The 24,956-nt window shown below is 37.9% G+C and overlaps 1 protein-coding gene across 1 annotated transcript in view; it reads right to left on the bottom strand.

Moving 5' to 3' along the window:
• cdk5rap2 (CDK5 regulatory subunit associated protein 2) overlaps window positions 1-19,507 on the bottom strand; it is a 38,054-nt gene extending 18,547 nt beyond the window's left edge. The window contains 25 exon segments of the mRNA XM_052537892.1: window positions 2,102-2,241; window positions 2,328-2,440; window positions 2,518-2,664; window positions 2,787-2,903; window positions 2,989-3,128; window positions 3,295-3,427; window positions 3,593-3,784; window positions 5,302-5,481; window positions 5,565-5,744; window positions 7,058-7,195; window positions 7,398-7,508; window positions 7,591-7,761; window positions 7,950-8,168; window positions 8,295-8,387; window positions 10,084-10,203; window positions 10,563-10,697; window positions 12,120-12,173; window positions 12,520-12,661; window positions 12,748-12,929; window positions 13,021-13,135; window positions 13,703-13,779; window positions 13,918-14,028; window positions 15,761-15,825; window positions 16,356-16,414; window positions 19,317-19,507. Of these exon segments, the coding sequence (XP_052393852.1) occupies window positions 2,102-2,241; window positions 2,328-2,440; window positions 2,518-2,664; window positions 2,787-2,903; window positions 2,989-3,128; window positions 3,295-3,427; window positions 3,593-3,784; window positions 5,302-5,481; window positions 5,565-5,744; window positions 7,058-7,195; window positions 7,398-7,508; window positions 7,591-7,761; window positions 7,950-8,168; window positions 8,295-8,387; window positions 10,084-10,203; window positions 10,563-10,697; window positions 12,120-12,173; window positions 12,520-12,661; window positions 12,748-12,929; window positions 13,021-13,135; window positions 13,703-13,779; window positions 13,918-14,028; window positions 15,761-15,825; window positions 16,356-16,414; window positions 19,317-19,369 (3,187 nt within the window). The 5' untranslated portion in view covers window positions 19,370-19,507.
• Between the last annotated feature and the right edge of the window lie 5,449 nt (window positions 19,508-24,956).

The raw sequence follows: 24,956 nt of genomic DNA on the forward strand, positions 1-24,956 counted from the left end.
CAATTGGGCAATTAGTTGAAAGGGGTGTGTTCAAAAAAATAGCAGTGTCTACCTTTGACTGTACAAACTCAAAACTATTTTGTACAAACATTTTTTTTTCTGGGATTTAGCAATCCTGTGAATCACTAAACTAATATTTAGTTGTATGACCACAGTTTTTTAAAATTGCTTGACATCTGTGTGGGATGGAGTCAACCAACTTGTGGCACCTCTCAGCTGTTATTCCACTCCATGATTCTTTAACAACATCCACAATTCATTCACATTTCTTGGTTTGGCTTCAGAAACAGCATTTTTGATATCACCCCACAAGTTCTCAATTGGATTAAGGTCTGGAGATTGGGCTGGCCACTCCATAACATTAATTTTGTTGGTTTGGAACCAAGACTTTGCCCGTTTACTAGTGTGTTTTGGGTCATTGTCTTGTTGAAACAACCATTTCAAGGGCATGTCCTCTTCAGCATAGGGCAACATGACCTCTTCAAGTATTTTAACATATGCAAACTGATCCATGATCCCTGGTATGCGATAAATAGGCCCAACACCATAGTAGGAGAAACATGCCCATATCATGATGCTTGCACCTCCATGCTTCACTGTCTTCACTGTGTACTGTGGCTTGAATTCAGAGTTTGGGGGTCGTCTCACAAACTGCCTGTGGCCCTTGGACCCAAAAAGAACAATTTTACTCTCATCAGTCCACAAAATGTTCCTCCATTTCTCTTTAGGCCAGTTGATGTGTTCTTTGGCAAATTGTAACCTCTTCTGCACATGCCTTTTTTTTAACAGAGGGACTTTGCGGGGGATTCTTGAAAATAGATTAGCTTCACACAGACGTCTTCTAACTGTCACAGTACTTACAGGTAACTCCAGACTGTCTTTGATCATCCTGGAGGTGATCATTGGCTGAGCCTTTGCCATTCTGGTTATTCTTCTATCCATTTTGATGGTTGTCTTCCGTTTTCTTCCACGTCTCTCTGGTTTTGCTCTCCATTTTAAGGCATTGGAGATTATTTTAGCTGAACAGCCTATCATTTTTTGCACCTCTTTATAGGTTTTCCCCTCTCTAATCAACTTTTTAATCAAAGTACGCTGTTCTTCTGAACAATGTCTTGAACGACCCATTTTCCTCAGCTTTCAAATGCATGTTCAACAAGTGTTGGCTTCATCCTTAAATAGGGGCCACCTGATTCACACCTGTTTCTTCACAAAATTGATGACCTCAGTGATTGAATGCCACACTGCTATTTTTTTGAACACACCCCTTTCAACTAATTCAACTAATTGCCCAATTGCACAGCCTTAAGAGCGTGCATATCATGAATGCTGGGTCTCATTTGTTTTCTGAGAATCTACTGAACCTACTGGTAACTTGTTTGCCACGTAGCAATAAAACAATATACGAAAAACCTTGATTATTCTGGTTAGTCACATTGTACTGCTATTATTTTGAACAATACTGTACATACATACATACAGATATATAAAGTTTGTGTGATTGTGAAGGTTAATGGATTGGAAAGGTTTTCATTAGTTTGCACAAAAAGAAATAAACAGGCTGAATAAGTGAAGACGTGTATAAGGCAGGGTGGGATTAGCTAAATGTATTAATGTTTTAGTGTTGATGAGCCAAAACACTATTACAAACAATATTTTATCTATAAATAAATAAGCATGGATGAATGAATCAATAAATGAACAGAGCAGAAAATAGACAGAAACAGGAGATGAACAAGATGGACAAGAGGGACAGAAAATTTCAGAACAAAAGAAAACAGACATTCATGCATTTCAGAACAAAGAGAAATGCAAGCTTTCATATAAATAAAGCATGGTTATATGGGGATGAGAAAGAGAATGATGTAAAGGCTAAATGTGCTGTTACTGTGTCCTACTTTACACAAGATACAGGGCGGATATAAATAAGAGTCATCAAGAAAGTCAACAACCGGATGGGAGAAATATATTAAGCCATTAGCTCTGACCTTGAACTGGCTTACACCTGCATTTTTGCTGACTAAACAAACTGAAAGCTTCTGTATTTTGGGAGATTACAGCATGCCATCTGATTGGTTTTTTGCGCTCTCTGTCTGTACTGCACCTTCTCTCTGTTTGGCTCTCTGGATCTCTTTCTGTAGCTGATCTCTCAGCTCTGTGTTCATCTTGACTCCCCTTTCCAGCTGCTGTCTGAGGAGTGATAGAGCTGTGAGCTCCAGCTGCAGTGCCTGCAGGCTATCAACACTGAAACAAAACATAATCTATAATTAAAATGCAAATTTTAGCTGTCTAGGATCACATTACAACAGTACATTTTATGTCACACGCACCCGTCACACTCTTTGACAGCTCTGATGAGGTCAGAGTAGAGACGTTGCTCAGCTCTCAGAGCTCGGTTTAACTCCATCTGCTCAGTCAGCAGATCAGATAAAGATGCAACACCCTACAGAATAAGGAAATTCAAATTAGAAATGCTAACGTGTATCAGTTTAAGGAATGCATGCATATGCTCACATGTACCTGTTGTTGGCGATCTCCTCCAATGATGGTTCTTTCTCTCTGAGGGAGAGAGGAGAGGCTGTATTCACTCTCACCCAGCTGGGAAGCTTGGTCCCGGGTCAGAGGAAGTCGACTGTCCCCTCTCTGAGACAATCGCTGGTGCAGCTCCTGCAAAGAACTAGAATCAGACTGAAGCACATACTGTAAACTAACCTCAGAGCTCATGTTAGGTGTGTCTTGAAAGTTTAATATTTTACAGTATTATGTGTGTGCGTGTGATTTATACTCACAGTAATGATTTCTTCTTTAGTTTTGAGAGTTGATGTAAGGGATTCAATATTGGCTGCCTGTCCTTCTAATCGTGCCTCCAGCTCGGAGATCGTGGATTGAAGCTCTGCTAATGAAATCTAATCACAAGCACACACTTTTACTCTATAAGCTTCACATGTAGAAACTCAAACCCATAAATTCTTATGATCTTAAATCAGAGACCTTAAGCTGGTTCTCTCTCTTCAGAGCGGCGTTGAGTGCATCTGTTTTCTGTGTGAGCTCTTTCTTCAAAACCACCACTGATTTCTTACTGTCTGTAGTTAAATCCATAGTTTCCTCACTGTTTCGCCTGCTCAGCTCAGCTACAAACACACACAAATTAAAATTTTTCTATATATAATTGAATTTAAGTAATGCATGGTATATAACTGACAAAACCTGTGTTTTCAAAGAAATATCAGTTATCTGCCCATGCGTGCATCATTACTGTACAATTATTTTATTCTTACAGGACAAAAACACTCTCACCTTCCCTCTCCTCAAGTTTCTCTTGAAACACCTCAATAGTCTGTCTGAGCTCCAGCATCTGAGGAGGAAGCATTTCACTCGTCTTCATTTCCAACAGGATGCAATCTTTCTTTTGTCCACGGTCTAGCAGCTTCTATAAAACCCACAGAACAACATCACTTGACATTTCCTTCCATACCAAAACATGACTGTCTTATGAAGGTGTTCGCACACTAGAACAATTCCAGTTCTGGACCGAGCAATCGATCCAAGCGTAAACACAGCCTTGTGATCACAAGATTACAGGTGAAAGTCTCACATTGATGAGGGCGTCCTTCTCCGCCAACATTGCACGGAGTTCAGCAGTCTCTAGGTGACCATCCTGCGCGGCTGTGGCGTTCAGTCTCTGTGTGTTTCTGAGCTGCAGCTGTGTGTCTGCCAACTCCTTACGAAGATCCTGCAATTCTGCATCATGATCATTCAGAGCCTGTAAGTGATGCTCCGCACTCTCCTACAAACACAGACAACAAACAGTTTTGAGTGATAGCAAATTGTGCTTATAAGGACACAAATCAAGCTTTAGTGTACACGTGCATTCAAAAATATAAAAAATGTTTTTTTCATTACTTATTACTAATTAAATAAAACTATCAAAAAATGAAATATCAAAAATCTGAACTTGATTCACTAGAATAACTTTAAAATGGATAAAAACAGACTTATAAAAAAAATTATAATAATAAAATTTACCAAATTGAAAATGGAAAAAATATATATAAATAAAAAAAATAAAGAAAAACGTAATTAAAAGTATAGTTCACTAAAAAATGAACTCAGAAGGACTGAAAAAGGTGACAGATTTTTCAGTCCCCCCCCCCCCCCCCAAAGAAGAAAATACATTTTATACATCCTATTCAGTCATTATCTGCCAGCACCATTATTTAACCTGCAAATAAGATTGATATATAAAATGGAGGAGAAACTGATAATCGTTGATGCTGGGTTTCCTATCATTTATGATATGACGTTAATTTTTCATACAGAAAAAATTCAAAAGATCAGTTACAAAAGAGAAAGAGAGAGCCCCGGCCACGCACTCACCTTCACCGTCTTGCTCTCTCTCCCTCGTGCATATTAATTAAAATAATTTTTTTGCCCGACCAAATGTGACCAAAACGGTTATAAAAATGATGTCATTATAAAGGTGTAAAATGAAAATGTGTTAATGAAAATTATGACAAAAAGTACTCGTAAACGAAATTTACAGTAATGCAGTGGAGGAGATAACTTAGCCTTGCCAAAATCCTTCACAGTGACATTGAACTAACATTGTAAGCTAACCACACAATTTGCTGATCTTACTAGCTGACTAGGCGACACTTCCATTATAACGTTAATGTTAAACATGTTAACTAACAACAACGTTAAAGAAAACAATTATATTGTTGGCAGATAACAGCATTTACCTCAAAACTAATGTCAGTGTCCAAAGTGTGAATTCATCCGCGGGCAAGCTGCCGCTATCTTGACTGTGATTGGCCAAATGACTCGCGTGCAGTAGGTTCTAGAAGTAGGCGTGAATAGGCGCGAATTCATCCGCGAGAAAAGCTGCAGCTAGGGGCTTTTCAAAGAAGACGCTGCTGTTATCTTGACTGTGATTGGCCAAATGACTCGCGTGCTGTATCACCAAAGATGTTTGTGAAGAAGACCGCAGTAGGGAAGACCGCAGAAGACCCCCCTCCCCGGTCAAAAAAAAACCTCTTCGGATCTACACGATTCACGTGGATGACATTTTCCCATTCAAAACGGCGATTTTCGCCGAAAAGCGACTAGTTTGCAGGTATGGATTTACTCACCCTCAAGCCATCCTAGATGTATATGTCTTACTTCTTTCAGACGCATACAATCTGAGCTTTCAAAAATGTAAACTATCCCTTTAAATTAAATATGAAATTAATTAAAAAATGAATATTAAAATTTAAATTTACAAAACTATGATGATAGTAAAACAATACTGGTATTCAGTACCTTCAGAAGCTGGTCTTTGCTGCCAATGTTGGCCAGCAGGTTTTCTACAGCGGTTTGGTTCTCGGACACTAGCCTCTCTCTGTCCTTCACCGCCTCTGACATCATTGCCTCTGTGACCTTTAACCTCTTTAACCTTTGACCCTGAGACTCTGATTGGTTCAGAACCCTATTGGCCATCTCCTGCAAAGAGAGGAAAAAACACTTTCACATCAACTGAATTCTGACTCGCGCCTGCACCAAAAACTAGAGTGTGTGTATTGTACCTCCTTGTCTCTCATTTTGTTGTCTAGTGCTTGCTGTAAATGCTGTATAATGGCATCTTTCTCTCTCAGAGCCCTCTGAAGGTTCTGCTCAGTCTCGTCTTTACATCTCTGAAGATTCTTCAGCGAGTTCAACAGCTGCTGCAGCTCGAGATCTCTTTCCTTTATGAGAGCATCAAAACTCTACAAAGAGTCAGAGAAACCATCAGTATATGATTCAACATTATTACAGTAGCATGCGGAAAATAGGAACCCTTTGCAGAATCATCTTGTGGAATGTTAATAATTTTAACAAAGTAAGAGAGATCATACTAAATGCATGTTATTTTTTATTTAGTACTGTCCTGAGTAAGATATTGTACATAAAAGATGTTTGCATTTAGTCCACAACACAAAAAAAATAGCTGATATTATTAAAATAGCTCTTAATACTGCGTGCTGTTACCTGATGATCCTCGACTGTCTTTCTGTTTTGTGAAGGTTGTGCATGAGTCCCTTGTTTGTTCTGAACAGTTAAACTGAGCAGCGTTCTTCAGAAAATTCTTTAAGGTCCTGCAGATTCTTCAGTTTTGCAGCATCTTTGCATATTTGAACCCTTTCCAACAGTGACTACATGGTTACATTAAGATACATCGGACTCAAACACAATTATTAAAAAAAGATTCAAACGTTCACTGATGCTCCAGAAGGAAACAAGATGCATTAAGAGCTGGGGGTGAAAACTTTTGAACATGATGATGATGTCCAAATTTTTCTTATTTTGTTGAAATATACTTTTTTTCCCATTTAGTTCTGCCCTTCGTAAGCAACAGAAGATACTTGTATGTGTCCCGGAACACAAATTAAGTACAATTTACCTTGATCTTCAAATTCCAAAAGTATTCACCCCCAGCTCTTAATGCATCTTGTTTCCTTCTGGAGCATCAGTGAATGTTTGAATCTTTTTTAATAGTTGTGTTTGAGTCCCTCAAATGTCCTCAGTGTGAAAAGATGCATCTCAAAATCTTAAAGTCACTGCTGGAAAGGGTTCAAATATGCAAAGATGCTGGAAAACTGAAGAATCTGCAGGACCTTAAAGATTTTTCTGAAGAACAGTTCTCAGTTTAACTGTTCAGAACAAACAAGAGAATCATGCACAACCATCACAAAACAGAAAGACAGTCGAGGATCATAAGGTAACACAGTATTAAGAACCAAGGGTTCCCAAACTTTTGAATGGGGTTATTTTAATAATATCAGCAATTTTTTTGTCGTGGACTAAATGCAAACATCTGTTATGTAAAATATCTTACTCAGGACAGTACTAAATAAAAAATAACATGCATTTAGTATGATCTCTGTTATTTTTTGAAAATTATTCACATTTTCACAGATTCTGCAAAAGGTTCCTAAACTTTTGCATGCCACTGTACATAAAAAAAAAAACCTTTAATGTAAAGAAATTAAAAATGTACAAATGCAAATGATCTCTTCATCACATGAACACACACTCTTACATTAACCGTCTCCTCGTTGTGTGAGAGCAGATTGTTGAGGCGCTCCAAATCTCTTTCTTTCTCTCTCAAGCTCAGCTGCAGCAAATGGATCTCGTTTTCTTTCTCCTCCACGGCTGCAAACTTCTCATCCAAGGCTTTCTGCTCACAGACAATAAAGCAGACAAAAAACTCAAGTGATCAATATTTATGACATCTGGACGGACAACTGTGCTTAGCATTTCGCTTACACAAACAAAGAAGCACAAATCACTGACATAGGGCCATCTACCCGGATTCATCATCTGAAGCAGGTTGTTTCTGGCACTGCATAAATACAGAAAATAAAGGAAGAGCCACAGACCTCAAGTGCTTTCTCTTTCTCCTTCAGTCTTGCTCTCAGTTTGGCTACTATGGGATCACCTTCCTCTTGGGTTTTGTTCTTCTCCAGATCTTTAACCATGTTCATATAGTCCTGAAAAAAACAGGAATGAGTAAGCTGGCACGAGGTGTTGAGTGTAAGCTGTGTGTGTGTGTGTGTGTGTGTGTGTGTGTACCTGTAGCTGCTGGTCTTTATGATTCAGGCTGGCTGTGAGTCGTTCTATGGCATTCTGTAGTTTCTGATCGGCAGCACGGTTTTGTTCTTGCTGTTCTAGATGCTGCTGTTCTAGATTGTTCTCTCTGTCAGACAGAGCACCGTTTAGTTTCTTCAACTGGTTCTGAAGATCCTGCAGTTAACAAGCGAAAGTAAAAAATAATCATTATGAAAATGAATGAACATTGGGTTCATCCGAGTATTTTATTTTATAACCATGCAATTTTCTAATACATGTTTTAAATACTGCTGATTATTGCAAAGCTTTTTTTAAATAAAGAAAGACTTTTTTGTTTCTGCATGCGTGTCAGAGCCTCTCACGTTAATGGTCTTGTCTCCCTTCTTTTTCTGTTGCTGTAGCTGCTCCAGCTCTTGTTCCAGTTCTAGTTTGGCTTGCTGAAGAAGGCACAGCTCTGAATCTCTGCTGCCGAGCACACGCTGCAGCCTCTGGGCTTCCAGCAGAGAAGAGCGAGCTTCTGCCTGGAGACGTGACAATTCAGCCTGCTGCTCCAGGAAAAGAGACTGCTGGTCTTCAGCCCCCTGGAAAACACAGAAGAAAGTAACGCACACATTACACAAATCCTTCACCAACCTCCTATATGAGTGATGAGGAGCTGTCAATCAGCTGTTCAAAGTCACCACTGAAAAGTGCACAAGCACACATACCTGATATTTCTGTAGTTTGGCTTTATGAAGGGCCTCTCGAGCCTTAGCCAGAGCCTGATCCTTCTCTTCAAGATCACCAGATAGATCCTCAATCTGAGAGACATAATAATAAAATTACATTTTACGGTAGTTTTTGTCATCACAATAATTCACTGCTCTAAATAAAATCTAGTTTTAATGAAAAAAAATTACACTATAAAAATGATATCTTAAATTTAAAGGAACACTCCACCGTTTTTTGAAATAGGGCTTATTCACATTATTTCCTACATTTAGATAGGTGGGCAAATGCATTTTTGTGTCAGTGCATGCATTGTTTTAGTTTGACTGGGTCGGCGTTAGCTTAGCTTAGCACAATGAATGGAATCCTTTGTTGCCAGCTAACATGGCCTGAGTAAAAGTGATCAAAATTTTTTTAAAAACCCACCTAATTACTTCTTGTGGCCTGCGTATTCACAACGAGTACAAATAGCGATCCAGATTAACACTAGGCGATTTCCTAGGCAGATATTGACTTGGGACTGTATTATGGGGAAGCACAGGCGAAGCACTGCTGCTTAGGCGAAGCACTGCTACTTCGGCGCATAGATATCACGCAACACATGAAAACATCAACTCTATGTGAATACAGGTATAATATGGGTCGATCTATACATGCGTCATGATTAAAATAATCACTTACTCTGTGGACAGCTGTCCATTTGGTCCATTCGGCGTGGGGCGTTTTTTCCAGTTCACTTTGTCACACCGGAAAAAAAAATCGAGTAACGTTACTGCAGAATGGATCAGCGCCGTGAAATCCTCTGTAGATGTGACACAACTTCGGGCACGCTCATCTTGATCTGACGTGTTGAGCCTGGTCATCAATGGCAAAAACATGTCCCACTCTCTACAGCACAGACACTCTATTTCCGTCGGCATAGATTGGCATATTCCCCCACATTCACACCACCAGTTCATGTTGGCTCTCATCCTCACGTCCTCAGGCTGTTGAGCGATCGCAACCTCCTCCCCCTGTCGCTCTATTTCCAAAGCACGCAGCTCGTCTTCTGTAAACTCTGGTTCAAATAGGTATGGTTCTGGTTCTTGACTGTCTGAGAAGTCACCCTCTTCGTCTCTCTCAAAATCAGCCATGTTCATCGCCATTCGTGTACTGTAAGGAAAATAGCCAGGCAGCTACTATTCACGCCGGTATGTTGACGGAAGTCGTGGGATTTCATGTGTTGCGTGATATCTATGCGCCGAAGTAGCAGTGCTTCGCCTAAGCAGCAGTGCTTCGCCTGTGCTTCCCCATAATACAGTCCCAAGTCAATATCTGCCTAGGAAATCGCCTAGTGTTAATCTGGATCGCTATTTGTACTCGTTGTGAATACGCAGGCCACAAGAAGTAATTAGGTGGGGTTTTTTTTTTTTGATCACTTTTACTCAGGCCATGCTAGCTGGCAACAAAGGATTCCATTCATTGTGCTAAGCTAAGCTAACGCCGACCCAGTCAAACTAAAACAATGCATGCACTGACACAAAAATGCATTTGCCCACTTATCTAAATGTACGAAATAATGTGAATAAGCCCTATTTCAAAAAACGGTGGAGTGTTCCTTTAAAGCCAACTTTAGATATAAAAAAAATAAATGGCCAATAATAAAAGCTTTCAAAATCTGCATTACAGAACCATTTTTAAATAATTTGTATGTTTTCCTCTGTATTGCCAGCTTTATTTAATTCTAATAATAAAAGACAGAGTAATAAATAAATAAATTATCAGTTTTAAAGTTTGACTGGGTCACACCTCTTTCTCCTTCTCTTTGAGAACCAGACTGAGGCCCTGGATGGTTTTGTCTCGTTTCAGAGAGTTCTTCTTCTCCGCAGCCAGTTTGATCTCTCTCTCTTCCAGCTCATCAGAAAGAGCCTAAAACACAAAGAGGACTTTAATGAACAACATTTGCTGTTCATTTAATGTTAATGTCATGTTTAATTTGTTCAGTTGTTATGGTTAATGACATTAGTTGAGAGATTATGTGTGCATAAAATTCATTTCTATAAAGTGTCATTTTTTATTTAATTATCATGGAGATACTTTTATAGTTATAGTTTTTAGCAAATTAGGTTTTTATTTAAAATATTTTCTGTTTTCATTTTAATTTTGGTTAAAAGTTCTCACAATTTTTGTCAGTTTTTGTCTTAAAACTGAAATAAAAATACATTTATAAAAATGAATACATTTATATTTTTATAATATATATAGTTTACTACAATAACAGTATTTACCTTCATTTCTCTCTCTGTTTCTTCTAGTGTGTGTTTGAGGGTCTGGTTGTTGTTCTTGGACACGTTCAGTTCTTCTGTCAGCTGTCTGGTTTTCTGCTCCAATCTGCTCCATTCATTCAGTCTTTCAACAAACTCCTGCAACAAACAAAACATGCGTTTAATTTGCAGCTAAAAAACTGTTAAGCATTGCCCTAATGTCCTCTGTATAATTTGAGAAAGAGGAAGGTTATCAAAATCTGTGTGTACCTCCTTGTTTAAGAGGTGTGCATTCATCATTAAAATTCACCATGAAATATATAAAAAAAAATCAGCAGAGCGTTTCTATGGTTGTGGGGATGGAGCCTCTCAGTGGGCGTGTCTGTCTGAGGGGTGAGGCACTGATGAAGGCGTGGTCATACTGCTCCAGGGTCACTGATTGGAGGGAAGTTGACCGTGAAATTAAAATGCTCTTCTTATTTCTTATTTCTACTTATCAAGTAGTTTCCACTAAGAGAGTGAGGTCAGGTTATCAGCACGCCGGGGTTTTTTTTTTCACTTTGACGTGAAGATGGATTTAATTTTGAACGATCTGTTCTTGTTTTACCAAGCTGCTCGAGGCTCCCACACCTCCTCAATCAACCTTTAAACTTCTCTTGTTGGCCATCACCACCTGAATTCACAGAAACAAGCTCTTGACTCAGGGTTTCCTGGACACTGGCAATCCGTGTTTGGTGCTGCTTTGGTTGAACTGGTTGAGGTCGCTGAATGCATTGCGGCTGCTTTGGAGTATTTAAGCTTGCTCCAATCTGAATTTCCTTTTTAACAGGTACGTTTCCATCTAGTTTGGTCAGGTTATGTTGTCTGTATTTGTTTGTGATTTGAGCTTTTAGTCAATCTCTCTCATTTTGCAGCCGCTGCAGCTGAGCAGCATGCGTTTCCTGCAGCTGTAGAGACATCGAATTAAACGACGCGCTCAAGTAAAAACACACATTTCCCACAGAGTAACTCGCTGCAGACGGCCACATGCGCTGAACAACCAGTGACACTGACCGCCCTGCACGCACACACCACATACACGGCATGGGTCACGCATGTTCATCAGACCAACACTACAATCCTGATATCCATATGCCTCGTCTTGCTCTGCACTGAATCTGAACTGAACTGAAATCAGGACCCTGAGATATTTGTTTTTATTGTCTGCGGTCAACCTAATAATCCATCTTAGCACATAGCCCTCCGACTGGGTTCTCACACTCTTTGAGCTTTATTTTCATTTTTAATTACCGGATTTGTACTAATATTTTTAGGAATAACTTAGAATGATTCAGGGACCAAGCTTTTAAATGAAAATATGTAAACTATTATGCTTATAAATGCACAAAGAAAAATGAAATCCAAATCAGGCTTCAATTGCTTCAAGTCCCTTTCTGCCTTTACAATCATTTTATCTTGTATGAATGAGCCGCCAGATGAATCACACAGGTGAATATCATCATGCTGGATAAATATGACTCTATACAAGTACTTACAGAGAGGAATATTCTGGTGACACAGTGTGAACAGCTGTCTGCTTACCTCTTTGTCTCTTTCTGAATTTTCTCTCCCATGGCCTAGCTCTTCCCTAAGAGCCTGTAAAAATAAACAAATCATCATTACTCAGTGTTTCCTCATGTGTGTAACAGATAGCACAAAACTTGATGTATGAAAGCTGTTGTGCTTCACAAAATTGACGCCAAATTTACACTGCAAAGGCGACACAGAAGCGTTTATGAACAATTAGGCATATTTACACATACTGTGTAATTAGATAATATTAATGCATTTACACAGCAATTTCAAGTGTATTCTTTTATACTACAGCCTGAAGTGAATCAGAGCAGGTATATTTAGTCTGGCTTTTATGCAGCATTAGGAATCTTGAGCAGGCACAGAGCAGCCATAACTCAGCTATAAAAAGAGACCTTAAGAGATCAACCTGTAGCTGACTGTCTTTTTGGCCAATAAGGGAGTTCAGCTGCGCCATCTGCTCTGCCATTGGTTGGTTCGGGTCATTCCTCCGAAGCTCTCCAATCATGGCATCTTGATTCTTGAGTGACACGCGCAGCTGCTCAATAACACTGTGGAAATCATATCAGTAATATGTTGATAGTAACACTTTGTTCGTGTAAACTGATGTTTCAGTATTTAAATTTATTTTAATCACCTCTCCTTTTCCTGAAGGGCCTGCTGGAGCTCTCTGAGCCATTCAGGGGTGAAGCCAGAATCAGTTGAGGGTCCTGATTGGTTGGCAGCTTGCAGCTCTTTCTCCAATCCGAGATTCTTCAGCTTCTCCTGTTCAGCTATGGTGGCCATGCTTTCCAGTTCCTCTTGGGCAGCTTGCAGAGACTTAACAGAAAGAGAAAGCAATGACTAAAGACTTTCTTCAAGATAACACATTCTCAAACATTAGTTATAAACATTGTGGGGTTTGTTTTACCTCCTCGAGTTCTTGAATCCGAGCGCTGAAAGCTTCTCTGAGTGAGTCCATTTGTCTCTGCATCTTCTCTCTGCCATTATCAACACCTCGACTGGCTAAACTCTCTAATGCTTTCCTACACACACAAACACACCATTTTGATTGGTTTCTTACATCCAACGCCTTCTACATGTGTTTAATTGTAAATATTTTTCCATGAACCTGTGTTAATTGCCTCTCTGAAAATGTAAGACATTTGTCGTTTATTCATTTTTCAAAATGTTCAAAAATTTGGGTCTGTTTGCAGTTTTTTAAATCACTTTACACATTACTGTCAATAAAACCAATATTTTTAGTATTATAAGCCATATGAGTAAAATAGATTGAAATAAAAAAAAATTATATAGATTTTTTTGTCCCACTTAGTGCAAAATATTGCCACTAAGTAATGAATTCCCAGCCAATCAGAACAATTTAGTGTTTAATGGCTACATGGAATTTAATTATGGACCAATCCAATTTGACTGTGAGTGGAGCTACACTTTAAAACTGTCAAATAGAAACAAAAAGCACTTGTTTCAACAAACAAGCATCAAGTTGAACAAGGAAGAAACAGGATTTATTGCTTGATGCTCTGTACTAATTATTCACATCGTACCAATAATTAGTAGAAATAGGAAGTAAACATGTGGGCAGGACTTACGATGCGGACACAAGCAGTTCTTGTTTCTCAGCCAGATCTCGTTTCATTGACTCCACCTCCACCTTCAGCTCAATGTTCTACACACACAGACAAACAAGACAAGTTACTAACAATAAAAAAAAACTTCAAGCGAAAATCATCAAGCACAAAACCATTGCTTGCTTTTATATGCAGGAATGAACAATTTCATATTTGTGAGCGTGTGTGTCTGTCACCGTTTTGTAAATGTCCTCTGTGGAGTCGTCGCATTTTTGCTGCACATGTTCTTCCAGAAAATAGATCCTGAGCTTCAGGTTGAAGTTTTCCTTCTTCAGAGCTGTGATTTGCTGCAGCATGAACCATATAAATTATTCCAAAATATTCTTTATTAACACAGACAACTGACCCTGCACAGGGAGTTTGATTGACAGGCGATCTGACCAATCATAATGCCAAATCTGACATGTGGTGTGATGTATTTTTCACTGCATCAGAACATGATGTGAACCGTGAGTGTGCCATGACTTGTCAGATACAGCAACCGTAACGATTTGTGCGAAGGGTCAATTATAGACAAGGAGAAAATATACCTGAATCTTCTATTTAAGCAATATGTGTGGAATATTTTAAGAAACAAATAGAAACTTAGACCGTTATTTACAGAAAACAGAAGATATCCTGTAACATTCATGAAAGTTCAGATTCATGAACAAGTGATTCTTTCAGGTTAAATGTTTTAAATGATCCAGTTCACAAAACCAGACTGAACGATTCATTCACAGACAGGAAAAACCCTTCTTCATTTCGGTTGAACTGTCATTCGTACTGAAATGTTTCTGAATATTCAGTTCTTTCTCATTACAATATTCAGACTCATTCATGAATAAACAGGAGCAAAGATGTTCTCCAAAATAACTGAAAGAGAGATGGAGAGGGAGGAGACAAGAGCTAAAAGAGAAGCAGAGCGACTATAACAGGATGTGTGGGTCAGTGATGAGGGTTGGCATGAGTGTGTGTGTGTGTGTGTTTGTGTGTGTGTGTGTGTGTGTGTGTGTGTGTAAGAGAGGCTGGCAGGGCAGTGAACTGAGCATCATTGTACTCCAAGCGTTTTTCACTTCAACATCTGGGGCAGAAAGAGGGGGAAGGGAAAGAAAGATAAAGAAATGGGACAAGAGAGTCTGGAAGAACCACAAATACCACAGTGATGGGCAACTGTCTCTGTTTTTCAACAGAACACAAACACACTTTCTCTCATACACAACACACACACACAAACACAGAAGTGAAGTTCATGAAGGCTAAAAAAATTTGCTGAAAATGTACTCAAAACTTTCTTCTTTCTTCATCGAAACAAACATATTTGAAGAAATTTAGTATTGCATCACTTGCTCACCAATGGATGCTCTGCAGTGAATGGGTGCCGTCAGAATGAGAGTCCAAACAGCTGATAAAAAACATCACAATAATCCACACCACTCCAGTCCATCAGTTAACATCTTGTGAAACCAAAGTCTGCGTGTTTGTAAGAATCTCTGTTGTTGGATTTTGATGTGAGAAGACAGCAGGGTTATTATGGAGCATGGATTCTGGTATTTTGTCCAGAAGCCACAGCTTATTGGATTTGATTCTTACTAACATGCAGCATTTCACTTCACAAGACATTGATTGATGGACCGCATTCTGATGGCACCCATTCACTGCAGAGGATCCATTGGCGAGCAAGTGATGGAATGCTACATTTCTCCAAATATGTTTCTTTGTAAAAAAAAAAACAAAAAAAAACAATTATATCTTGGATGGCCTGAGGGTGAGTAGCTCATAGTATGACTAATTTTAAGGATTTAGTTTCAAAGAAATTAACAAAAAACATCAAGGAATGCACAAATCTATGTTGCTTTGTTTTTGCTCTGCACGGTCTGCTTTGAAAAAAAAAAATTGAAGCCTATTAAAAATAATAGGTTTTATATTTCAGAATGTTTCAAACTTAAAAAGGCTGTCTGGGTAAAAAGTTCACCAGGTCTCTCTCTCTCATTCTAAGAAATCAAACAAAAGCAAACATTCTGATATTATTGTACTTACATTCTCGTAATCTTTCATAGTCAGAGCTTTGGCTGGAGACATCCTCTGCCCTGGAAACAGAGATGCTGCAGACAACAAGACAACAGATGAACAAATGAACAACAAACAGGCTTCTGTTCACTCCAAAACTGATCACTGTGCCACCCTTTGAGCCTTTGATGAAAATCTGATTAAGACCATGTGATTTGATACAAAAGGACACACTCCAGAGAGAAAAACAACAAGTGTGTCGGATTGTGCATCTTCACTATACAGAGTTAAAGGTAAAAGGCTGGAGGGAAGAACAAACAGTTATTTTGCATAAACAGTCTCTATAATTCAACAGAGGCTATAAATGTGCTTAAGTAAACAGATCTACATCCTTTTAAGTATATATATGAATGTATAGGCTTATACAGAGTTTAACTTTATGCATATATAATTTTCAGTACATATTGAGAGATTGAATTTGAACCGATTTTGTCATGCATCGTGTCATACTGAATCGTGACATCGAGATCTGTATATATAATGCATCATGAGGTAGTTAGTGATTCTCAGCTCTAGCCATGCGGCGCTCAGTGGATTATATTACAAGACATGAGATTGTTTGTACCTGTCATGTCGTCCATGCTGAAGTTGCCGCTGTTCAGAGACTCTGGCAGCCGAGAGATGCTGCAACATAAACACAAACACACACACAACACAAAAAGCCAAACAGAAGTTTAAACACACATACACACATATATATATATATATATAAATACAACTGCATAAACTGCAACAAAAGTCCAAAAGTGTCAGTGTTCATCCATGAAGCAGGTGCAAATATCCAGCAGTTCTACTTACACTACAGCGTCTTTTCTACTTAAGTATCCAGCTCAAGGAAACACACAAAAACATTGAGAGGATGGACATTGTATATGACTGTGGACGCTTTCATAACCAACCTCAGGGCAGGAGCATCTGTGTGTGTGCTTTCATAACCATTTTAAAGAACAGCACAGGATACAAGAGAGAACATGTAGGCCGTCAGAAACTAATGTGAATGTACAGCTTTCAGCATGTTTATGTTGTGTTTGTGTGTATTTGCTGCAACTATTGGCTTCATAACAAGTTCAGTCCCCTTTGCTCCTCTGACAGTCAGCCAGACGTACTGCAAGACCGCTGGGACACTGGACTTACATAACACTGAGCAGCTGTCAAACAGAACAGCCTCTAATTTCAGACCAATTAATGAGCCTATATTTGAAATTAGTATTTCGTTTTTGCCGATTTATGGCATTTTATTTGAAAGTAGCCGATTTCAAATTCTTACATTTGATAGTATAATTTTCACAATCGAACTTGCCAATGAATAATGCATATGATTTCAAATATTCGGAGTAAAATAATATTAATAAAAAAAGAATGAGTTCATTCAATTTAATTCATAAATTTGATTTGTTATTACTAAGTTTGATTTTACAATTTATATATCATAAATAACCTTGATTGTTTGTTTTTCAAATACTAGAGTGAAGAACTCATATTTAGAATTTTTTGTTTTTATCTTACATTTTCCATTTACATTGCAATTTTAGTTTTATCAGTTTTCAGTTTATATGTCTACATGGTTTGTATTCATTTTTATTTCAATTTAGTTTTAGTTATTTCAGTATATCAAGTTAAACTTAATGATAATGAGAAATGTTGCTTTGGCAGCTAGCTGAAATAAACTTCTTTTTGTAAGTAACAAAAATGTTTAATCATGGTTAAAAGAGATACTGACCGACATAAATATTTTGAGATTCAATGTTACCTTAAAATCTATACAAGATACTTTTATTTGGATGTTTCCCTTTTATATTTTCCATTTTAGTCAGTTTTAGTAATCTCTCCTGTGGTTTTGAAATTAATTTTATGTCTGTACTATACATTTTATTTCAGTTTTAGTCATTACATCAAGTTCTAGCTAGGCAAACCACATTCATGTAGAGACAATAACAGGTGCAACTTTGCTCAACAACAATGTAAACGTCAGTGTCACTGTCACAACTATTGTTCATCTGTTTATTTTAATCTACAGTATGGAGCCGAACAGATACAAAGCCCTCAACACATCACAGCCAAACAACTTCCCCCTCTCACGTTTTCCTGCACTGTTCGCATTGTGCTAGCCACAGAAAGACACACACAAACTATTATATAACTGCCTCATGGATTCACATACAAGTTAGTCTCAGAAATCTATTTAAATTGGATAAAAGCTCCTCTCAGATGGCTGACTGCTATCAGCTTTCGTCTTCTGTTTCCCCACAGGCTCAGCACCTGCTTCATAAAGGTGACACTGCAATAACATGACCATCAGGAGCACAGACAATCTCTAACTTGACCATCAAAGCCAAGAGTCCTTCAACTCCTGTCATTAGAGACCTTCTGAACTTGACAAAGTCGGAGCTCTGAAATAAAGCGATGATCAACAAATACACAACCGCATATCTACAGCACTAACTCTAAAAGTTATTATAACTTACCTACTGCATCAGTCCTTCATGTTCACATGGCCAAAGAAAGGTAAAATACAGAGATCAATGCGTCAGATAATAAACAGGAGCTCTATTCCACTATGTGCCGTTTCCAGGAAGGAAGTAATGTGTTTTCTGCTATGAAAGCGCATGATCAACACATAACAGCAGCTGGAGATTCTCTCAGTCTGTCTGTCATCATCATTGCTCAACAACACATCTGAAGCCAATTTAGAAACTGAAACTGAATGTTGAGACTTTCTGTGCAATTAATGCATTGTTCTAATAAGCTAGGTTAAATAATTCTAATAATAATATTCTAGTCTGGTCCATAAGACATTATTTAGACCAACTGCTTTTTAATTTAAAGCATGCACTTTTGTTATTGCATGCAAATACATCTATTTTAATGCATGCCACATCCAGACAGCTATAAAAAAAAAAAAAATTGTTAATATAATAATTTAATGACCACTGTCTGATCACGGTTTGTGAATGTACAGACTGTACAAAAAATCCCCCCAAACACTTATCTGACTCCTGAACGCAGTAAACAATGTCATCCTGTGCCCAGATGCTTGACAGATCGAGTCCCTGCTATATTTAACTAAGAGGATCATGAACATTATGTTTTGTTTTTAACACGAAGGCTGTGAGATTCAAACTTCAATTCACACACATGATTAGTATGATAATAATAATAATACCACAAAAGCTGGATTCAGACTTCGGATTCAATAATAACAGAACATACCAATGCAAAATAATAAACATTCTATTAAAAGCACGTCGATTAATGAACTGAAACTGAATAAAAATCAATTAAATTAACAGACTTTAAAAAACTCGTCTCTGCAGCTGTCAAGAACTCATAAGTTAACGTTAACTGTCAAGACGGACGAAAAGTAAATAACAAAACGTCACATATCAAACATTTCTAATGTTGAAAAATACATTGGAAGCATTTGGTAGGAGCTATTTTCGTGTTTTTTAAATGTTGTCTCCCGACATGCTAACAAGCTAAAGATGCATGACAGACTTGACAGAAATAAAAAAATTAAACGCTTCACCTCAGATTGATGTCAAACGGCAGCGTTTGATCCTCGCCGACCAAGGAATCCATTGTGTATCAAAATACGATTGTTGTAATGTATCCGTGAACATTTCTCTCAAAACATGATGTCCGTTGTGTTATTTTTGCATTGTGAGCGGTAGATTATGAATGTAATTTCAAAGAAGAGTTGAAACCGCCATTTTAAAATCCGTGACGTCATTGTGCGAGCACGCGCAAAAAAGTTGGACTGTTATTTTCCCGAGAAGTGAATGATGAATGAAATGCTGTCGAATGACAAACTGTTAGAAGAAAGGGATCATTGGGGTTCTATATAGAACCATAGGGTTCTTTACTCAACTCCGAAGAACCTTTTATGCTAAAAAGGTTATATAATGACAAGAAAGAACCCTTTTGGCACAAAGGGTTCATATCTTGAATTTTGTGATCATTCACATGCATTCATAAATACATTTGAATACACCGAATAATGCAGTGAAAGAATGCACTCAAAATGCACACGCGCACTAGTATGACTTCATCATGTAACTTCACATTAGCCAAGATGCATGCACTTTTTAGGCACGATTTGTTTAGTTTTTTAATATACTTTATACTGTTAAAAGGCACATCATTAAAACAAAAAATACGAGTTCACATTTCACACCTAAACAAGCGTGGAAAACGTAATCATAACTAGCTACTAAATTAGTTAAAAATGCCTATGCATATTCAGCTATGATTTGCCAACCCCAAACTGACTCAAATGTTTCGCGAACCTGCTACTTGAACTCCCGAAATGATTCAAATAATTCGCGATCCCCAAATTGACTCAAATGATTCGCGATCCCGCTACGAACTCACGAAATGATTCAAATAATTCGCGATCCCCAAATTGACTCAAATGATTCGCGATCCCGCTCCGAACTCCCCAACTGACTCAAATTATTCGCCAACCCGCTACGAACTCCCGAACTGACTCAAATGATTCGCGATCCCCAAATTGACTCAAATGATTCGCGAACCCGCTACGAACTCCCGAACTGATTCAAATGATTCGCGATCCCCAAATTGACTCAAATGATTCGCGATCCCGCTCCGAATTCCCGAACTGACTCAAATGATTCGCGATCCCGCTACGAACTCCCGAACTGACTCAAATGATTCGCGATCCCCAAATTGACTCAAATTATTTGCGAACCCGCTACGAACTCCCGAACCGACTCAAGTGATTCGCGATCCCGCTACGATCCCGAACTTATTCATATGATTAGCGATCCCCAAATTGACTCAAATGATTCAATCCCGCTACGAACTCCCGAACTGATTCAAATGATTCGCAATCCCCAAATTGACTCAAATAATTCGCGATCCCGCTCCGAACTCCCGAACTGACTCAAATGATTTGCGATCCCATAATGCTATAAAAGTGTGCACATGGAGAGAAATAAACAGTAGATGTTCATGTTAACAACTTCTTTAACTTGAGCAAACGCTGCTAACACACATAGGCCTACATTTGTTAATAAAGTAAATAAAACGAAAACATTAATGTTTTAATGCTACTGAATAAAAATAAACGATCCACTCGACAGTCTCTGCTCATCATGACAGGACCTGGATCAGTGAGCTGTAGCTTGGGGCGATGACGTCACTTCAATGGAGGCATGTTGTACACGCCCCCATCCATTGACTCCGCCCCCACGTCAAAACAGTGCCACAAAGAGAGACGTGCAGAAAAGTGAAGCGCAAGGGAAAATGCTATGGCAAGCTCAAACAAAATTCAATTCAATTGCAATTCTTAATTTTTGTTTGCAAAAAGCAAATGTATTTTCCTCAACACTTTAAATAAAATGTTTTAAATTTGTTTTTGTTTTTATTGCTTTTTATTGCTTTTTTATTGCTTTTGACACCCCTGTGTCGAATTATGCATGGATTGGAATAATTTTTTAATAATCCATTAATAAGACATTGTCTGTTGAATTTAGTTGTTCAAACCTAGTGACATTTAATTAAATTTAATAGAATATATATATATATATATATATATATATATATATATATATATATATATATATATATATATATATATATATATATATTAAAAAAAATCTAATTTTCATGTTTGTACATAACATACACGTACACACAAATAGCTGTGTCTTGATTTTTTTATTTTTTATTTTTATACAGGAAAAGATTAAAGACAATCGGGCCTGGCTCAGTATAAAACAGATTTTCAGCAGGTTCCTGCTCTGCAGAACATAAATACCACATACCCAACAAAACTCCTAGACAAGACAGCGACAAACACACAGACCAAGAGACTGAGCATCAGGGGGAGGCCATAAGGCCATCTCAGTGGTCACAGACACACCGGTCCATTAGACGGCGAGCAAATGTTATTTTAAATAGTCTTATTGATTTTATAGTTCTGATGTACTGTGGAATCTCATTCTTGTTACTGTTCTGATTCTGATATTAGCAGCAACTGTAAAAATGTCTTTTTTTTGTAACTAGGCCATCTACTGCCATCTGCTGACAAGAGACACTTAATACTGAATCAGAGGAATTTTAATGGCAAAGGATGCTTTTCTTCAAAGAAAACGATGGAAATATGTTTTATATTTTTTTCGAAATGAAGCCATATTTAAATGCATAACTTAACATACATTCTGGCATTTATGTGTTACTGTCTTCCTCCCTTTTCCACATTCTTGAACATTAGGAATTTAAAAGAGAACAGTTTTTTATTTAAATTTAGGTAGAACTGTTGCAATTAATTTATTTTGACAACTAATATAATGTTAAACATTCACTGTTTACTTTTCAGAGTTCATTGATTATATAACATTCAGTGAAGGTTGACTAAACTTTAAAATATGTAATTATCTGAATGTCTCCTGAGTATGCAGTTATGGAGCTTTTAGGGGTGTTGAGAACCAGAACCAAGCGGACTGAGCAATAAAGCTATAGTGAATGAATAATACAGAAATTGTCTTTATTCACAGTAAGGTCGGGAGCGAGTTCAGCTTCCTGACAGCCTGATGGATGAAGCTGTCCTTCAGTCTGCTGGTCCTGGCCTGGAGACTCCGCAGTCTCCTCCCTGATGGCAGCAGACTGAAGAAGCTGTGTGATGGGTGTGTGGGATCACCTGCGATGCAGAAGGCTTTACGGGTGAGACAGGTTGCATAAATGTCCTGGAGGGACGAGAGAGAAACACCAATGATCTTCTCAGCTGCTCTCACTATGTGATGCAGAGTCTTCCGGCAGGACGCATTGCAGGCACCATACCACACAGAGAAGCAGCCCGTCAGGATGATTTTGCACATTGCTAGCATGATTTAACGTGTTGCTAGCATGATTGAGCATGTTGTTAACATGATTAGCATGTTGTTAACATGATTTAACATGTTGCTGTCAAGATTTAGCACTTTGCTAACGTGCGGTTAGCATCATTTAAGGTGTTGTTAACATGATTTAACACAGTGCTAGCATTTTTACCACACTGCTAATATGATTTAGCTTTTTTTAGCATGCGTACTATGTTGCTTTCATATTGATAGCATGATTAGTATGTTGCTAGTATGATTTAGGACATTGCAAACATAATTTAACATGTTGATAACATGATTTGAAGCGATCATATGATGCCATTTAAAATTTTCTTTCTCTTTGGAGTGTTAAGCTCTTGGTTCAGGAAAATACAGCTGAGGAATTACATCTACTTCACGCTGTGGAGTTCACTGTGGACGAAGCACAGTCCAGCCCAGGGTCCAACTCCCTCGTTGTGAAAGTGAAACTATTTTGTCCGGCCTTGCAAAAGAGGACACAACTAGAAATAGGTGGTTAAGTTGTATTTTCAACACAGTTCCAGAACAGATTAACCCAAATATTTTTTTTTACCTTAAACCACATAAATACATTTCATTACACCAAATACACCAAATTATGTTCTTTTTAGCAGCATCATATGGCATCTTTAACACATTGGAAACATGCTAATATTATGTTTTTAGCATTTTATTAGCATAATTTTGCTAACATGATTATTGTGTCTAAAATGAATTAGCATGTTTTTAACGATTAGCATGTTACTAAAATGAATGAACATGAATTTGCATGATGCTACAATGATTTAGCTTGTTGTTAGCATAAATTAGCATGAATTAACATTTTAACATGATTTCACATGATGCTAAATTATTTAGCATGTTGTTACATAAAGTAGGATGTTGTTAGCATTATTTAACATGAATTAGCATATTGCTAACATTATTTAACGTGAAACTAGCATGTGTGTAGAATAAAATAACATATTGCTAGCATGTTTTAAAGTGTTGCTATGCAGTTGCTAGGGTACTAGAGGTTTTTGCTAAGGTGTTGCTATGCGGTTCCTTGGCTAAAAACCCAGCTAAAACAAATTCATTTGGCAAAAATAGCTAAAACCAGCTGTAGCAAGAACAACTACTAAAAAACCAGCTGAAAACCAACTAAAACCCTGCTGATTTAACAAAAAAAAAAAAAACCTGCTGATTTAGCAAAGAAAAAAACATATAAGACCAGCTAAAACAAGCCTAAGCTAGCCTCAGCTGGTTTAAGCTTGCTTGGTCTTTAGGCAGATCTCTCAACTTGACCAGCTAAGAACAGTCAAAGCAGCCAACAATTTAGGCTGGTTTTATCTTTTTTTTCAGTAGGGAGTTATTAAGTTTTTCTATAGTAATAGACAGCTTAAAACACTATAAGTCTCATTGCATAGAAGTTGTCACCCTCTCAATGAAAGTCTAAGGGATTTTGGGTGATTTTGAATGTCTTGTTTTTAGAAACCGTAGAAAAGATATAACAACCAACGTCAGACCAGTCTGAAGGTCTGACCCGAGTTTGGTGGTTGTAACGTTAAAGCTTTAGGAGAAGAGGATGACTAAATTTAGGCTCAGAAGAAGTCAGTGGAAAGTCCAACTACATAAAAGCACCTGTGTATGGAGCCAAAAGAGTGTCAATAATGATACATGCACACACAGGATACACAAATGCGCACAAAATTCACAAATGCACACACAAAATTTAAAAAGCACAGAAGATTCACAAATGCATACAAAATTCAGAAATGCACACAAAATTCAGAAATACACACACAATTCAGAAATGCAAACAACATTTACAAATGCACTCAAGATTCACAAATGCACAGGACAAGATTCAGAAATGTATTTCTGATGCACAAACACATATATCTTGATTTACAAAACTGCTTGCGGTCTGTGAACTTCACTGCATTTGTGTGTGAATTTTGAGACTCCCCTGACTTGGCTCGACACACAAATGCATTTTTTTAAACAGGGAATGATCTGCAACCAATCAGATATCTCCCTTGTTTTAGCCAATCACAAGAATGCACCCCACCTGGGGGATTGTTTACTTATAAGCCAATCAGCGAACGACTCCCTTTCCTCAAGCAGCGAACGACTCACTTTCCTCAGCGAACAACTCACTTACCTCACGCAGCTGGCAACTCTTGACGGTTCTTGATTTACATATAGATTTACATTACAGTTTGTAAATCAAGATATATGTGTGTGTTCAACAGAAATACATTTCTGAATCTTGTCCTGTGCATTTGTGAATCTTGAGTGCATTTGTAAATGTTGTTTGCATTTCT

Source organism: Carassius gibelio, chromosome A21, assembly GCF_023724105.1.
Source record: "Carassius gibelio isolate Cgi1373 ecotype wild population from Czech Republic chromosome A21, carGib1.2-hapl.c, whole genome shotgun sequence".
NCBI classification, from domain to species: Eukaryota; Metazoa; Chordata; class Actinopteri; order Cypriniformes; family Cyprinidae; genus Carassius; species Carassius gibelio.